We start from the raw sequence: 16,258 nt of genomic DNA, 5'->3' as shown, positions 1-16,258 counted from the left end.
CTCAGGGTTGTCCACACCATATCTTTGAGTACACATTTAGTTCTCCTTTGCTAATAGTTGCAAGAGATTTTTTTTCATTTCACTGTGGATCCCATGTACTCAGTAGAACTCTCCCCTCCAATGCCCTACAATAACAATAGGCAAAGGAATCACTAAGCCCTGTGGCTTTCTGTTTGCATGTCAATTACACCTGATCTTTGAGGACAAAAGTCTGACATTACGCTACTTTGACTTAGGTTACTGATATATTCATTTTCACATTTTGTAACAAATTTTTCTTTCAGGCAAATGGATACCATTATGAAGTTATTGGTGGCATCCACAATCCAGACAAGAATGTAAAGATACAAAACTTTGGTTAGCAAACAAGCACATCAAAATAGGGGAAACCAGGCATCAGATGAGCATTGAGGTAAAGGTGACTACTATGAATGTTGTTTTTGGTTCCTTGCTTTAGCAAAAGGAACCTATGCAGTCAGGTTGGCGTGTGTGCGTGTGTGTGTGTGTGTGCGTGTGTGTGTGTGTGTGTGCATCTGTGACGCTTGCTTGGGTACGCTCTATCTCAATAAGGGAAAGTTGGATTGAGGCCAAACTTGGACTATAGATCCGCCATATGGAGAAGGTGTGCCCTATTGTTTTTGGTGCCCACAAAGGTCACCAAAGGTCAATTAATGATAAAAAACTAGTATGTTTGTGATAACTTGAAAACAAAATGTCCGTTAGGGTTGGGAGTTGATTCAATGTTATCCTTTTGTTGACCCGCATCTGGGTGACCCTTGACCTCAATTTGACCTCTGGTGACCTTTACATGTTTTTGGGGATTTTTACAGTTTTGATGCTATTTTCAGATGTCAAAGGTACCTTCTGATCATAAATGTCATCAGGTTGACCCCGTGTGACCTTTATATGCGAGGTTATATGGGGTCAAAGTTTTTCGGTCGGAGTTAGGATGGTTGTACAGACTTGTCGTTTTGTTTTTTGGAATCAGGAGATTAAACTACACCTGAAACCAAGGTCAATGGTCACATTAGTAAAAATGTGCTTATTTTGGGAGGAAACGAGCAAAAAAGAAAATGTTTGGTTTTGATGCTAGATTTGGATCTCAAAGGTACCTTCCGATCAAAAATGTCAATTGGTTGACACCCGTGTGACCTTCGTGTGCGAAGTTATACGAGGTCAAAGTTAATTTTCAGACATTTAATGCAATAACTCCCAGTTCCAAGGTGTGACATGGTTGATATTTTTGGACAAGTTGCAAATGGTATAGGGGAATATTTTCAAACTTAACGGTCATGTGATACGAGGTCACCAAAGGTCAATTAATGTTAAAAAACTAGTATTTTGGGGATAGCAAATGGGCAAAGAAAAAATGTTTGAATTTGTATAGTTTGATGCTCTAATTTAGGTCTCATCAATCAAAAATGTCAATAAGTTGACCCAAGGTGACCTTTGTATGTTAAGTTATATGAGGTCAAAGTTAATTTTCAGACATTTAGTGTAATAACTCCCAGTACCAAGGTGTTACAAAGTTGATATTTAGAGACAAGTTGCAAATGGTATAGGGGAGTATTTTCAAACTTAATGGTCATGTGATCCGAGGTCACCAAAGGTCAATTAATGATAAAAAAGTAGTATTTTTGCGATAACTTGAAAACAAATTGTCCGTTAGGGTTGGGAGTTGCTTCAATGTAATCCAATTGTCGACCCGCATCTGGGTGACCCTTGACCTCAATTTGACCTATGGTGACCTTTTCGTGTTTTGTGGATTTTTACAGTTTCGATGCTATTTTCAGATGTTAAAGGTACCTTCTGATCATAAATGTCAATAAGTTGACCCCCGTGTGACCTTCGTGTGCGAAGTGATATGAGGTCAAAGTTAATTTTCAGACATTTAATGCAATAACTCCCAGTTCCAAGGTGTGACAAGCTTGATATTTTTGGAGTAGTTGCAAATGGTATAGAGGAATATTTTTAAACTTAACTGTCATGTGATACAAGGTCACCAAAGGTCAATTTATGATAAAAAACTAGTATTTTTGCGATAACTTGGGAACAAATTGTCCGTTAGGTTTGGGAGGTGCTTCAATGTAATCCATTTGTCAACTCGCATCTGGGTGACCCTTGACCTCAATTTGACCTCTGTGACCTTTTCGTGTTTTGTGGAATTTTACAGTTTCGATGCTATTTTCAGATGTTAAAGGTACCTTCTGATCATAAATGTCAATGGGTTGACCCCCGTGTGACCTTCGTGTGTGAAGTTATATGAGGTCAAAGTTAATTTTCAGACATTTAATGCAATAACTCCCAGTTCCAAGGTGTGACAAGCTTGATATTTTTGGAGTAGTTGCAAATGGTATAGGGGAATATTTTCCAACGTAACGGTCATGTGATACGAATCACCAAAGGTCAATTAATGATAAAAAAAAAACTAGTATTTTTGTGATAACTTGAGAACAAATTGTCTGTTAGGGTTGGGAGTTGCTTCAATGTAATCCATTTGTCGACCCGCATCTGGGTGACCCCTGACCTCAATTTGACCTCTGGTGACCTTTTCGTGTTTTGTGGAATTTTACAGTTTCGATGCTATTTTCAGATGTTAAAGGTACCTTCTGATCATAAATGTCAATGGGTTGACCCCCGTGTGACCTTCGTGTGCGAAGTTATATGAGGTCAAAGTTAATTTTCAGACATTTAATGCAACAACTCCCAGTGCCAAGGTGTTACAAGGTTGATTTTTTTGGACAAGTTGCAAATGGTATAGGGGAATATTTTCAAACTTAATGGTCATGTGATCCAACGTCACCAAAGGTCAGCTAATGTTAAAAAAGTAGTATTTTTTTTGGGGGGGGGGGAGAAAATGGGCAAAGAAAAATGTTTGAATTTTTACAGTCATGCTCTATTTAGGTCTCATCGATCAAAAATGTCAATTGGTTGACCTCCGGGTGACCTTTGTGTGTGAAGTTATGTATACAAGTTCAAAGTTAATTTTTTGACATTTAATGCAATTAAATCTCAATGCCAAGGTGTGAAATGGTTGATATTTTGGGACAAGTTGTGAATGGGGTGGTGGAACATTTTAAAACTTAAAGGTCATGTCATCTGAGGTCACCAATGTTATCATATCTGTTGACACGCTTGTAGGTCTCTTATATTTCTTACATTTCCGACGCCATATTTAGATCTCAAAAGTGTCTTTTGATCAAAAATCTTATCACATTTTGTGATCACAAAAGTGTTGTCTATAGTGTTGGTTACTTTATGGGAACATGTAGGACCACAATTACTTGGACTATTTGAGCCCAATCTTGCTTGATAATATTATGTGTATTGTCATATACCCCAAGCAAGGAACCACAGTGCCCTTGGGCTCTTGCTATAGAAGAATTTCTGCCGAGCAGTTATTCATCTCATTCCTCCATATTGTATATTCAGGTTGCAATGACCTATGCATTAAGACATTGAAAGTGTGTATGGAAAGTCCTTGTCTACACATAACACATAACTTTGTGTTGTGCACACAGAATCGCTCTCTTACAGTATGTGAATTTTCAAATAATTGTTATCTAATCACTCTCATAGGGAGGATTAGGTACAATGTTGTAGTTCCTTTGACAGTTGGACCATTAACAGTATTACGCAACAGTTGCCATGGCAGTGGTTAGTTTTCCCAATAGGGGTCATTCATTGTGGGGTATTGCATGGTCACCGGAAGTGTTTGACTGAGGGAGGGGTAAAAGTTGTCTGTGTGGGGTGTCCAATTTTATGTGAAACAGTCCTCTTAAATGGCTGTGTTGATTTTCTTAAAACTTGGTATGAAGGTGTTTTAGGGTTAAAGTCTATGTCTAGCAGACCCCCCAGAAACATAGGTCAAATGTCACATCAAATTAAATTCAATGTTTTAATTCAATATTACTCCAAGGGGACACATTACATTCAAATGGAATCTTCACTTGTATAATGGGAACAACATGTAGGCTACTAATACAGGCAGACATGTGACCTCTGTCATAGTATTAATCAGATTGTAGAGGACAGCAGAGTGATAGCACTGCAATCATATGACAGTATAGTCCTGCTAACTTATCATATCAAAAAAAAACATTTGCAGTCTTTGTTCATTTGTTTTTTTACTATCAATGCAACAGATAAAAAAAAAATAAAATGGTTAGACTGTCAGTGTAGAATAAAGTTTTATTTCTCTCTTTTTTTCTGAAGATGACACAGAAATGCTCACACTGAGTCTGTTTGGTCTGGCCATTGCGTTCAAGAGGAAAACCATTGCAAGGAAACTTTGATGGGATGATGGCACAGAACTTACTGTGCCTATTGTTGCTAGGGATGATCCTAGATCACAGAGGATGAAAAAAATGTGTATAGCACTGATTAAAAGAAGCGTATTGAGTTTGGTGAAGGTCAAAGGTCATTTGGGGACAACAGGGAGGTTAATTGTCTTGTAGGGTATATGTGTTCATCTTTAGGAAGTGGCAACACTGGAACAGCCACATGGTCTTCTACTCTGCAAATCCTAAAATGCTTGTTTTAAGTGTGTGTGAAATAAAAAGGGGGGGGTGGGAGGGTTGGGTAAGGTTACAGTGACTTCTCTTATTATTGTACTTTTTTGGTATAAAATTATTAGTAGGGGTATCAGTATGCCCATTAGAGCAATCTGAGGGTCTGAATAGTACATCCTTCAGAACTGCATTGTAAGCCACTTATTGTTGTTATTAATGATGTAATTTCTTATTGCTAAATGACACTCCGAGCAGTAGGGGGTGTATCGGTACGGACTTCAGAACTGCATTCTTAGCCACCTAATGGTGTTATTATGTTATTTCAGAACTAATGGTGTAACTTCTTGGTGCTAAATGACACTCCAACCATTAGCGGGGCGTTTTGGTACACCTCTCAGAACTGTTTTGCAAGCCACTAAATTTTGTCACTTCTTGGTGCTAAATGACACTCCAACCAGTAGCGGGCGTATTGGTACGCCCCCCAGAACTGTATTGTAAGCCACTAAATGTTGTTACTTCGTGGTGCTAAATGACACTCCAATCAGTAGCGGGGCGTATTGGTACGCCCCTTAGAACTGTATTGTAAGCCACTAAATGTTGGTACTTCTTGGAACTAAATGACACTCCAACCATTAGCGGGGCGTATTGGTACGCCCCTTAGAACTGTATTGCAAGCCACTTAATTTTGTTACTTCTTGGTGCTAAATGACACTCCAACCAGAAGCGGGGCGTATTGGTACGCCCCTTAATGGTGTTACTTCTTTGTGCTAAATGACACTCCAACCAGTGGCGGGGCGTATTGGTACGCCCCTTAGAACTGTATTGCAAGCCACTAAACGTTGTAACTTCTTGTTGCTAAATGACACTCCAACCAATAGTGGGGCGTATTGATACGCCCCTCAGAACTGTATTGTAAGCCACTAAATGTTGTTACTTCTTGGTGCTAAATGACACTCCAATCAGTAGCGGGGCGTTTTGGTACGCCCCTTAGAACTGTATTGTAAGCCACTAAATGTTGGTACTTCTTGGAACTAAATGACACTCCAACCATTAGCGGGGCGTATTGGTACGCCCCTAAGAACTGTATTGCAAGCCACTAAATTTTGTTACTTCTTGGTGCTAAATGACACTCCAACCAGAAGCGGGGCGTATTGGTACGCCCCTTAATGGTGTTACTTCTTTGTGCTAAATGACACTCCAACCAGTAGCGGGGCGTATTGGTACGCCCCTTAGAACTGTATTGCAAGCCACTAAATTTTGTAACTTCTTGTTGCTAAATGACACTCCAACCAGTAGTGGGGCGTATTGGTACGCCCCTCAGAACTGTATTGCAAGCCACTAAATGTTGTTACTTCTTGGTGCTAAATGACACTCCAACCAGTAGCGGGGCGTATTGGTACGCCCCTCAGAACTGTATTGTAAGCCATTAATGGTGTTTCTTCTTGGTGCTAAATGACACTCCCTTGCAGTTGTGGGGTGTATTTGTTTCACTGATTCACTTTTGTACAGGGACAAGAGGTAATTTTCTTCCTTTTAATTCATGTAAGAAATTAACGTACTAAATTTCAGTTTATGGTCATGTAGATAAAATATAACATGAAATACATAAGTTGGTACAAACAAAGAATAATTTTCTCATTGTGTTATTTTTTGTCTCAAATTTATGTATCTGCAGTATGATTACAATGCATTTGCCTTTTTAACTCCCATTTTGAAGGTTTAAAGACAATGACAGTCATAGCGTAGATTTTTCCCTTATATATACCATATTTTTATACCCGGATGCAAACGTCATTAAAAGCAATATCATTTCTAGTAAATTTATCAATGTTGAACAGAAAGTTTTTTTTTCTTGGATAAAAGTCAGGTTTAAATAGTTCCTAGAAACCCTAAATGTTTCCTAGCCTCTTAATAATAAATTGAAAATATATGTAAACTTACAAATTCTGTAAGGAAATCATATCAGAAAATAATGGTTCAGGGAGAGCCGTCAAGTTGTTTTCATTAAGTAACCTGAAAAGAAGCTGAGATTCATTAATTATTAAGTATACTGGATGAAAGTCACGACATGTGTAAATATGTATTTAATAACACGTGTTGACCCACAATGATGATATTTTTGACATGCTTACATAATTTCACTCCCAAATGAGCTTGCAATTAACACAGTTTAATGAAGTGAATTACATATCTACGATATAAATGTTCATAAAGGGGGAACAACAGTAGGTGATTTCACTGGCTCCGTATTCAGGCCTTGCATATTACTTTGTTTACTAAACCTGAGACAGTATTTAATTATTCCTTTAAAACGACAACGCATCCTCATGATCAAAATAATTCTTTAGTTCGATAGTGTTCAATGAGAGTACACTTTAAGTGATCATATTTGGCTAAAAATGCCCATCAAAGGAATTTTCAACCAAATTATGAACTAAAATGATGGGTTTTTAACAAAGTTAGGATGATGTTACTTTTTATGGTACGAATATTAATGGATATATGAGAATGTGTTAGCGGTGCAAACTCCTCCCCCACCCCCCCCCCCGAAAATTAAAAGAAAAGCAGGGTTACCTTTATCCTGAAAATAATAATATACAAGAAGTCTAACGAATCTCATGGGTTAGTTTACCATAAACAAAAGCTATGTTTATAAGAAATATATATTGTAGGCTGTATATATTGTTGTATAAAAACATAACATATACGATAAATCTTAATTTTCTATAAATACATAAAATCATGTTAACTCAAATGTACGAGAATACGTTACTTAATAAGATTTAGTAGGGAGGATTAACAAAATGGTAAGATCACTTTGAAGTGGAAAAATAGGACAGTATATTTTTAAGCTCCTATTTAGTTTCCGTATTTATTATTTTAACACAGTGGATAATGTCGCTGTGTCGGGTGAGACTGCAATTTGTCTCACAAAAAAAGTATAAAAAATAACAAAGAATACGATAAACCCGTACTTTAAGGCTTGTAGGCACCCCCTACCATCCATGAACAAGAAAGCGTTTCTTATATACACTCATGTCGGGGATGTCCAGGTATACAGTTGACTAGTTAGACAAATTCTTGATAGTGCAAACAGCGTGGTAGCCCAGATTAGCTGCGCTAACGGTGGTGTTACACGAAAAAAATCGGGCAACATGATGCTAACAACAGAAAATCAATAGGCCTATTAATGTCACAAAACAAATAACATAAACCCTCTCACAGAATTGTCGGGCAAACATTTGAAAAAGATTCGGGCAAGTTACTGCATATTTATATATACAAATATTTTTTTTTCTCTTCTTAGGCTGCCCGAATTTTTTCAGGACTTTTGCCCGAATTTCTTGTCCTCGGTACATGGAGTTTGAAACTTTTTGGACAATGAGTACTAAGTTGTAAAAGTTCCTTAGCTAACTACAGCCAATGAAATCAATGAAATGTTCGCAAATTGTTGTCGAACATATGCAGATGGGTGCATTGCACTAAACAAATGTTTGACTTTAGTTTTTATGCTTGTCCAGGAACAATGGCAATAATTTCTAAAACAGGTTCGCAAATATGTTTACATTTAACTCCGGTCGCAAATTATGTTTAAGACGAGTTTTGTCCTGGGTAAATACTTTACATGACAGACCTGTAGGATATTTTGGAAAATAATGCTGGCGTGATAGCTTGTGGTATGTGGGATAAGGGGGTAGTTACCCCAATAATCATTGCTGAAAGACAAAAAAGAACTTTCAGTGATTCCGTTTTCTAACATTTCGTTATTTGAAATTCACTTTGAGGGAACATGTTAATGAGGTTGCAGCACCCACAGGTGCATGTGAGTGGAGTAGCGCGTTGCATTTCACCAATTTTAATGTTGCCCCCTCCGTTTCCCCAGTCGATTCAGGAGAAAATGAAACAAACCTTTCACAATCTGACAGACCCCCTACAAGATAACCGGCTTCAATGACCCCAGTGCTGGCAACTCCCCGCCTTGTAAACGCTTAGGCTTTTTCCTAAATTAGAATGGACAATTTGAATCCCCTCCCCATAAAAACACACACTTGTCGTTATAAACACTTAAGGACTAGCCCAAATCTATATTCCTCTTTTTAAATGCACATTTTGTGCTTTGAATGTCCCCTGACAAAGTTATGCTAATCCTGATAATTGCTCCAATTTCCTGAGTGTCTATTGGCGAAGAAAATTTATATATAAATCATATCAATATAGAAAATTTTAAGAGTAAAATATACATTTAACTGACTTGGTCCAAAAATATATCCATATTCTTCAATCCGGCCTGGGTCATTCCAAGATTGCACATGTATTGTATTTGATTTTTTTCTTGGTCTTCAGCTATTACGTTTCATTAGGCTTAGTAGACTTGCTGGTCACGACACACAAAAATACACAACTTAATAATACTTATGTAATGTACTCCGTCAACGGAGATGGTTGAATATGATATTTTTAACTTTGAACATAATATTGGGTTCGTTTAGTTTCTTCGTTTTCCGAGAACTCGTATAGAACTCGTAAGATATTGCCCCAAAAGGAAGGCATTACAGTCTGAATTGATAATGTTCCCATGTAACATGGCATTCGTGTATACCGTAAGTTATCACGTCTTCCTGACAATATGAATGGTGGAATGTTAAGGTACAATCATGGAAACAGGGATCCTAGTGTCCATTCGCATTACTAACCATACAGAAAACTATGATACAGTTGCAAATCATTCAGGACTTTCAAGACAGACTCACAAGGTATTTGTTTTCGAGGGGAAATTCGAAGGCGGCAGAGTTAATCCAAGTGATGAGCAGTTAACTACAAAGACGAGGCTAGCCTCTTCCTCCTTAGAGTAGCAATTGCAAATCCCTTCGTCCCCACATGCATCTAGAAAATGATAAATAGGTTGGATGAGATACTGTGCTTACACAACAGAAAATTCGCACCAATGCAATTACTTGAAAGTAAAGCGAGAAAGTTAACTACACATGTTAAGTGTGACTAAATACTTCATTTTCAGTACTTAACAGTATTTGTGGATGTTGCTTACCTTGCCCGTTAGCTATCAAAGTTGAATACAAACTGACACAAAACCAGATCAACGTAGTCACCCTGCTCGCAAGCATTTTCCTGTTCTGATCTGTAACATGTAACATGTTAGACACACATCTTCAAGAAAACGTAAAGGTGCTAAATTGTGAAGATGCTGTTTATGCAATTATCGCTACGGTTGAGATGATGACATTCATATGCGAGGGTAACTCAACAAGTTTACAATGTATAACCAATTTTACAACTGTAAAGTAAAGTGAGCATCATGCAACCATATACGCTGTTGTGTATATTCAATAAGAGAATACATATTGGTTGAGTTAAAGGGAAATATTGCGTTTAAATGCCATCTCAAAGGGTCGCTTAAATACCATTAATTGTGATCCTTACTCTACTCCAAACATATACCAAACTTATTTTGCGCGAATAACGTCTCGAATCTTACAAAAGTTTAGCAAAAGGATGAAAATTTTCGTCAGCAAATTGGCTAAATATGCAACAATAAGCCAGGCCTATAAACGTTCTTAATATTACACATGCATTTCCCGACGACTAATACACCAACTAGCAATAGTAACTCGCTAATATTGTACGTACGTTCCTCTATACTATTCTACACGCAATGTAGCCGTACAGAAGATGACGTGATTTGAAAGGTGTGCTGTGCATGCATATTTGTTGTAAGAACAACATTGTTAAATTATTATCATCGATTACAATTTGAAACGCATTTCCATAGATTTTGCATATTTTAATTAGCAAAACCTTGAAACTGGCATAGCAACAAAAAGATAATTGCACACAAATGCTTCGTTTCTACCCTTTTCTTGAACTACGACATATAAAAGACTATAATTCTGCCTTCCTCTAGGATGCTGAAATATATACAATATTAACTATAGAGATTACAAATGAAAACATATTTATTACATCCAAACTACTCGAATCCCCATAGAGAAACCTTACAGCGAATCCTCACAATATGATACATTTGATGTAAAACGATTGCGTGTCAGGAAGTCTTCTTCTTTTCTGTTATTCATATGAATACGAATATTAATCTGCCCAAAACTGAATTAGTTCGCCAACTTCACGCCTTTTTCTTCACGGCGAGTATGCTTCAGACAGAGATACATAACAGTAAAATGGTTGAGTTATTTGTGTTCTTCCTGTATATACATGCACTGTAACACAGCTCAAGCGATCACTCTGCTAGGTAAAGTGTGAAAGTTATACAAACCGTCAACTAGTTCTTATGAAAAGGATATTAAGTATTTTTAGCAACTATTGTATGTAGCCAAGAGGGTTCTGAATCATATGCACTTAATAACTCAACTTTCATTCTCGTTTCCATTTTGAAAAATCTGTTAGACTAATAATTTACAATATAATAGCTGGTGAATAATTACATAAAACTTATTTTGAAAGATGATAGCAATATTGTTTGCAGCCAAGATGGTTCTTAATCATATGCACTTAAATACTTAACTTTCTTTTTTGTTCCATATTGAAAAGTATATTAGGCAAGAAACGTATTAATTTTTTATTCTTCTATGACAACGAAGCACACATATTAAATGTCATCCGACCATCTCTCTTGTACATTCGAAATATCGGTAATATTGACAAATATTTGAATCGTAAAGCCACTGAGAAAATTATACACGTCGTCCACATATTGAAATCGCTCAACTTTAACGCCTTCAAAATACCGCTGCATGAATAGTTTCATCATCTAAAAAGTATTGTCACATCAAACATATTTTTAAAGATTTACATTGGCTTCCGGATTTACTATACGTGCTTACGACACGTACCGTTAAAATATTCATTACGTGAAAGTATCCAAATAGAAACCTGATCCAGTAACCTCCAAGATTTCCAGTGTCTGCATGTTCAAGTCAGTTTCCCTGAAATATTGCAATCATCTGTGTCACTTCAAATATCTTTGTTGTGTTTCACTCATCGTTCAGTTATCTTTCCACGGTTGTTCGCACGTAAAGTGACGTATCATGATGAAATGAAACTATACATTAAACAACCCCTATTTTTAAATGGTGATATCCGCATATACTTGTATGGAAAGTTCTGTTGAACTTTCGTGGGACACTTCCACTACATTTGACACAGGGGTTTCAACTTATAAGCTGTCCAAGAGTACATTTACAACTGAAAATTTTATACAGAACGCCCTGTTTTGTACCCTCACATAACGACATAAAACTTTCCTGAATAACTTTGGATCACCACCTTTCAAACGTTATATCCACAACAATTCGGCAAATTTGGACAAAAGAACTAGAAGAAGTACCCCTTTTTTTACATTTTCAGAAAATGATCGCTCAAGACCTCCAATTATCTTCATATGCAAAATATTGATCGCATGTAGGAAAACATAATTCACACAAACCAATCACGACATTTAAGTCATATCGATCATTGCATTAGCTGTGGCCTACGTTGCATCATAACTGAAAAAAATACAGAACGCCTTGTTTTGGGCCCTCAATGACGACAATGAAATGTTCCTCACAGATTTGGTTCACCACCACTCAAACTTAATATCCACAATATTTCAGCAAATTTGGACAAAAGCTCAAGAAGGAGTGGCATTTTTTACGTTTTCAGAGAATGGCCCTCAACGGACGCTCAAATTTATAAATTTCAGCGACATTTTCAGCCAAATGGAATGAAAATTGACGAAACGACAGTTGGTCAAACACGGTGGCAAAAAGTGATAGAAAGTCGGCAAAATTGCGCGATAGCTATAACACAGCTAAAAGGTTCAGCTGACTGACGTGATAAGTTAACCACTTACGTCAAGATATTATTATAATCACTGATAAATTTAGACCTTTCAAACCTCAGCAAGTTTACATCAACCATTACACACAGTGTTAGCAAAATCGAATAACCTTAACTGACTTGCTATTTCATTTTCTAGTTCCCTTTGCATGTCTTCCATAAAATACTACTACTTTTGTTTAATACCATTTGATTTTAGAGTATCATCTTTTCTAATATTGGTATTGCAGTTAAATTGTTAATTAGTTAATGAAATAAAATTGGAAAGCAGAATATATAAAGGTTATTCAATAATTATTTGTAATGCCATTTCCATTGCTACAATGTAAATAGTTAGAAAGAAAGCTTACCGATAAGATTGCAAGACTAGCCTACGATAATTTATTTCTGAACAAAAGGCTACGTCAAGTTCTCACACGGAATAAACGTCACATGGAATAAACTTATCTTTGAATGACTCCATTCAAATGAAAAATTAAGGTAAGTTATTGACTCTCTTTTTTGGTGCCGATATTTCTGGGGATAGAAATGTGATCCTCCCTTCTCGTGAACTTAACCTGTAAAGTATATCTTTGACATTTTCGGTGCAATTGCTGGTGTGACTTACCTTTTTTTTGTATAATGATTGCTCGTTTTGTTTACCAGGATGTATACTTTCCCTATAAATATTTTTTTCTGCATTGCACAACTTCGCTATTTCCTTTATGGTAATAGGAAAACATTCTGGAGACAAGTTTACAAGTTTCGTCGATCTTGTTTAAAATTTGAACTCGTGCAGATATAAAAAACCTTTGCTACTTTGAATTTACAAGATTCAATGTGGTATGCAACACAAGTCGAAAAACATATGCCAAACTTATTTTGCGAGAATAACGTCTCGGATCTTGAAAAACTTATGCAAAAGGAAGAACATTCTCGTCAGCAAATTGGCTAATTATGCAACGATAAGCCAGGACTATAAACGTTCTTACTATAACATATGCATTTAACGACGACTAATAAACCAACTGACATTAGTAACACACTAATATTGTACGTACGTTCCTCTATACTATCCTGCACGCAATATAGCCGTACAGTAGATATGTGATTTGAAAGGTGTGCTGTGCATGCATATTTGTTGGAAGAACATCATTGTTAATTTGTTATCATGATTACAACTTTGAAAAAAAACTTTTCCATAGATTTTGCATATTTTAATTAGTAAAACCTCGAAAAATGGCATAGCTACAGAAAGATAATTGCGCACAAATGCTTTTTTTCTACCATTTTCTTGAACTACGACATATTAAATACTATAATTCTGCCTACATGTTATACATATTAACTATACAGATTTAAAACGAAAACATATGTTTTACCTTTAAACTACTGGTATCCCCACAGAAAAACCTTACAGCGAATCCTCACAATATTATACTTTTGATGCAAAACGATTGCGTGTCAGGAACTCTTCTTCTTTTCTGTTATTAATATTAATATTAATACGAATATTAATCTTGCCCAAAACTGAATTAGTCCGTCAACTTCACGCCTTTTTCTTCACGGGGAGTATGCTTCAGACAGAGATACATAACAGTAAAATGGTTGAGTTATTTGTGTTCTTCCTTTATATATGCACTGTAACACAGCCCAAAGAGATCACTCTGTTAGGTAAAGTGTGAAAGTGATACAAACCGCCCACTAGTTCTTATAAACAGGATATTGAGTGTTTTTAAGCAGCTATTGTATGCAGTAAAGAGGGTTCTTAATCATATGCAATTAAATACTTAACTTTTATTCTCGTTTCCATTTTGCAAAGTCTGCTAGGCTATTAATTTACAATAGAGTACCTGGTGAATAATTACCTAAAACTTGCATAATTTTAGAAGATAATAGCAATATTTTATCCAACCAAGAGGGTTCCTAATCATATGCACTTAAATACTCAACTTTCTTTTACGTTTCCATTTTGAAAAATCTCTTAGGCTGTTAATTTTATTTAATTTTTAATGTTCAAGTCAGTCTACCTGAAATAATACAAACATCTGTTTCACTTCAAATATCTTTGTTGCGTTTCACTCATCGTTCAGTTATCTTCCCTCGGTTGTTCGTTCGTAAGGTGACGTATAAATGATGAAATGAAACTATACATTAAACAACCCTTATTATTATATGGTGATATCCGAATATACTTTCAATTATAGAAAGTTCTGTTGAACTTTCGTGGGATACTTCCACTACCTTTGACACAGGGATGTTAACCTATAAGCTGTCCAAGAACACATTACAACTTAAAATGTTATACAGAACGATCTGTTTAGTACCCTCGCATAACGCCATAAAAATTTCCTGAATAACTTTGGTTCACCACCTTTCAAACGTTATATCTACAACTATTCAGCAAGTTTGGACGAAAGGTCTAGAAGAAGTAGCACCTATTTACATTTTCAGAAAATGACCATTCGTGATCTCCAATGACCTTTATTTTAAAAAGTATGTTAAAATTTGAAATTATATAAAAAGACCCTTTGCTACTTTGAATTTGAAAGATTCAATGTGGTATGCAACACAACTCGAAAAAAAAAATCAATATGTTTTACATAATTCAAACTAAAAAGACAAAACTGGTAAGATTTAGATCTAACAAAAGAATGGTATGTCTAGCTGCATGCAATACACAAAGCTGGTGTACAACCACTGACAATGGGTTGACTCCCCTAACCCCCGTCACCTTTTTGTAACTCTGACGTGACGTCCAAAATCTCTCTCCCATATACAATTTTCAAAAGTCTTTAGAGGAGTGAATAAAATATATTTTCTTATCAATACCTTCTCATGACAATATAACAGCAGCATAACATCCTGATATATATCGTCATATCCATACATTTTAGTGGAAGTGTATGTCACTTTGCTGTGAATTCAGTTTCTCGTACGATTCTCGAATGTTTTCACATGCGAAGTTTCCTTAATGTTAGCGAGTTCTTGGATACTGAGTGGTGGTGTACTAGGTTCATCAGTATGCAACGATCTGGATTTCTATGCAGTTATGTAGGTATGTACGACTTAGATTCTGTGTCCGATGTGACTTGGGCTTTATATATTATTTTATTGAAATCTAGTGGATACACAGAATCCACACAATTAACCCAACCAAAACAAGGTAGCTCCTGCAAAGGTTGCTTTAAGACAAGCACTGAGACATACTGATAAAACAGTAGGAAGGCCCGTGACTACCTTGCTTGGAAAAATAAAGTCGCAATTTAAGGACGTGAATATTAACAATTTTGAGGAAGCAATACACCTTGCGCAAGATCGTAATACGTGGCGGAGGTTAATCACTGAGCAGATCGGATAGATGAAACTCAACATACTACTACTAAACAAGGTAGCTTACGCCGAGCGCACAAAAGAGAACCCGCACTAGGAAAAACATCTGGTTCATTCAGTATGGACGTAAAAAACAAATGTAGGAGGTACTTTCCTCAAGTTAATAACAAAGTTCTTCCCTCGAGACCAAAAGCTCCAAAAATATTTAACATAAACGCCGCGAAAGTCAGCTACAGCTACACGAATAATATGAAGTCAATCATTCAATCCCATAATAAGGACAGTACTAAATTGGTTCACCGACTAACATAACGTTAGTCCATCTGGTGCCTCTCCCGACTAACATAGCCTTAGTCAGTTGCTATACCGACTAATTTATTCCTTAGGCAGTTGGATTTCTTAGTCGGTCATCTTAGTCCGTCAGCTTAGTCGATCAACAATTTCTTAGTCGGTAAATGTATATTAGTCAGTTACATTAGTTGGTGACATTAGTCGGTCTTTACCGACTAATTTATATGAGCCACCGACTAGTTTATAGCAGGTTTTACATTAGTCAGGATGGTGCCTCTCCCGACTAACCT

General features: G+C 36.4%; 1 protein-coding gene across 17 annotated transcripts in view; it reads right to left on the bottom strand.

Moving 5' to 3' along the window:
* LOC139982975 (uncharacterized) overlaps positions 1-15,869 on the bottom strand; it is a 68,672-nt gene extending 52,803 nt beyond the window's left edge. For 5 of the 17 annotated variants that reach the window (XM_071996247.1, XM_071996248.1, XM_071996245.1 and 2 more), the window contains exons 1-4: positions 13,727-15,866; positions 9,559-9,648; positions 9,263-9,395; positions 6,453-6,524 (exon numbers count right to left, since the gene is read on the bottom strand). In XM_071996247.1, the coding sequence (XP_071852348.1) occupies positions 6,453-6,524; positions 9,263-9,395; positions 9,559-9,634 (281 nt within the window). In that variant the 5' untranslated portion in view covers positions 9,635-9,648; positions 13,727-15,866. The other 12 variants (XM_071996242.1, XM_071996244.1, XM_071996254.1 and 9 more) reach the window with 10 other exon arrangements.
* Between the last annotated feature and the right edge of the window lie 389 nt (positions 15,870-16,258).

Source organism: Apostichopus japonicus, chromosome 16, assembly GCF_037975245.1.
Source record: "Apostichopus japonicus isolate 1M-3 chromosome 16, ASM3797524v1, whole genome shotgun sequence".
Lineage (NCBI taxonomy): Eukaryota > Metazoa > Echinodermata > Holothuroidea > Aspidochirotida > Stichopodidae > Apostichopus > Apostichopus japonicus.
Note: the sequence above shows the minus strand (reverse complement) of the source record. Positions and strands in the feature narration are given on the sequence as shown.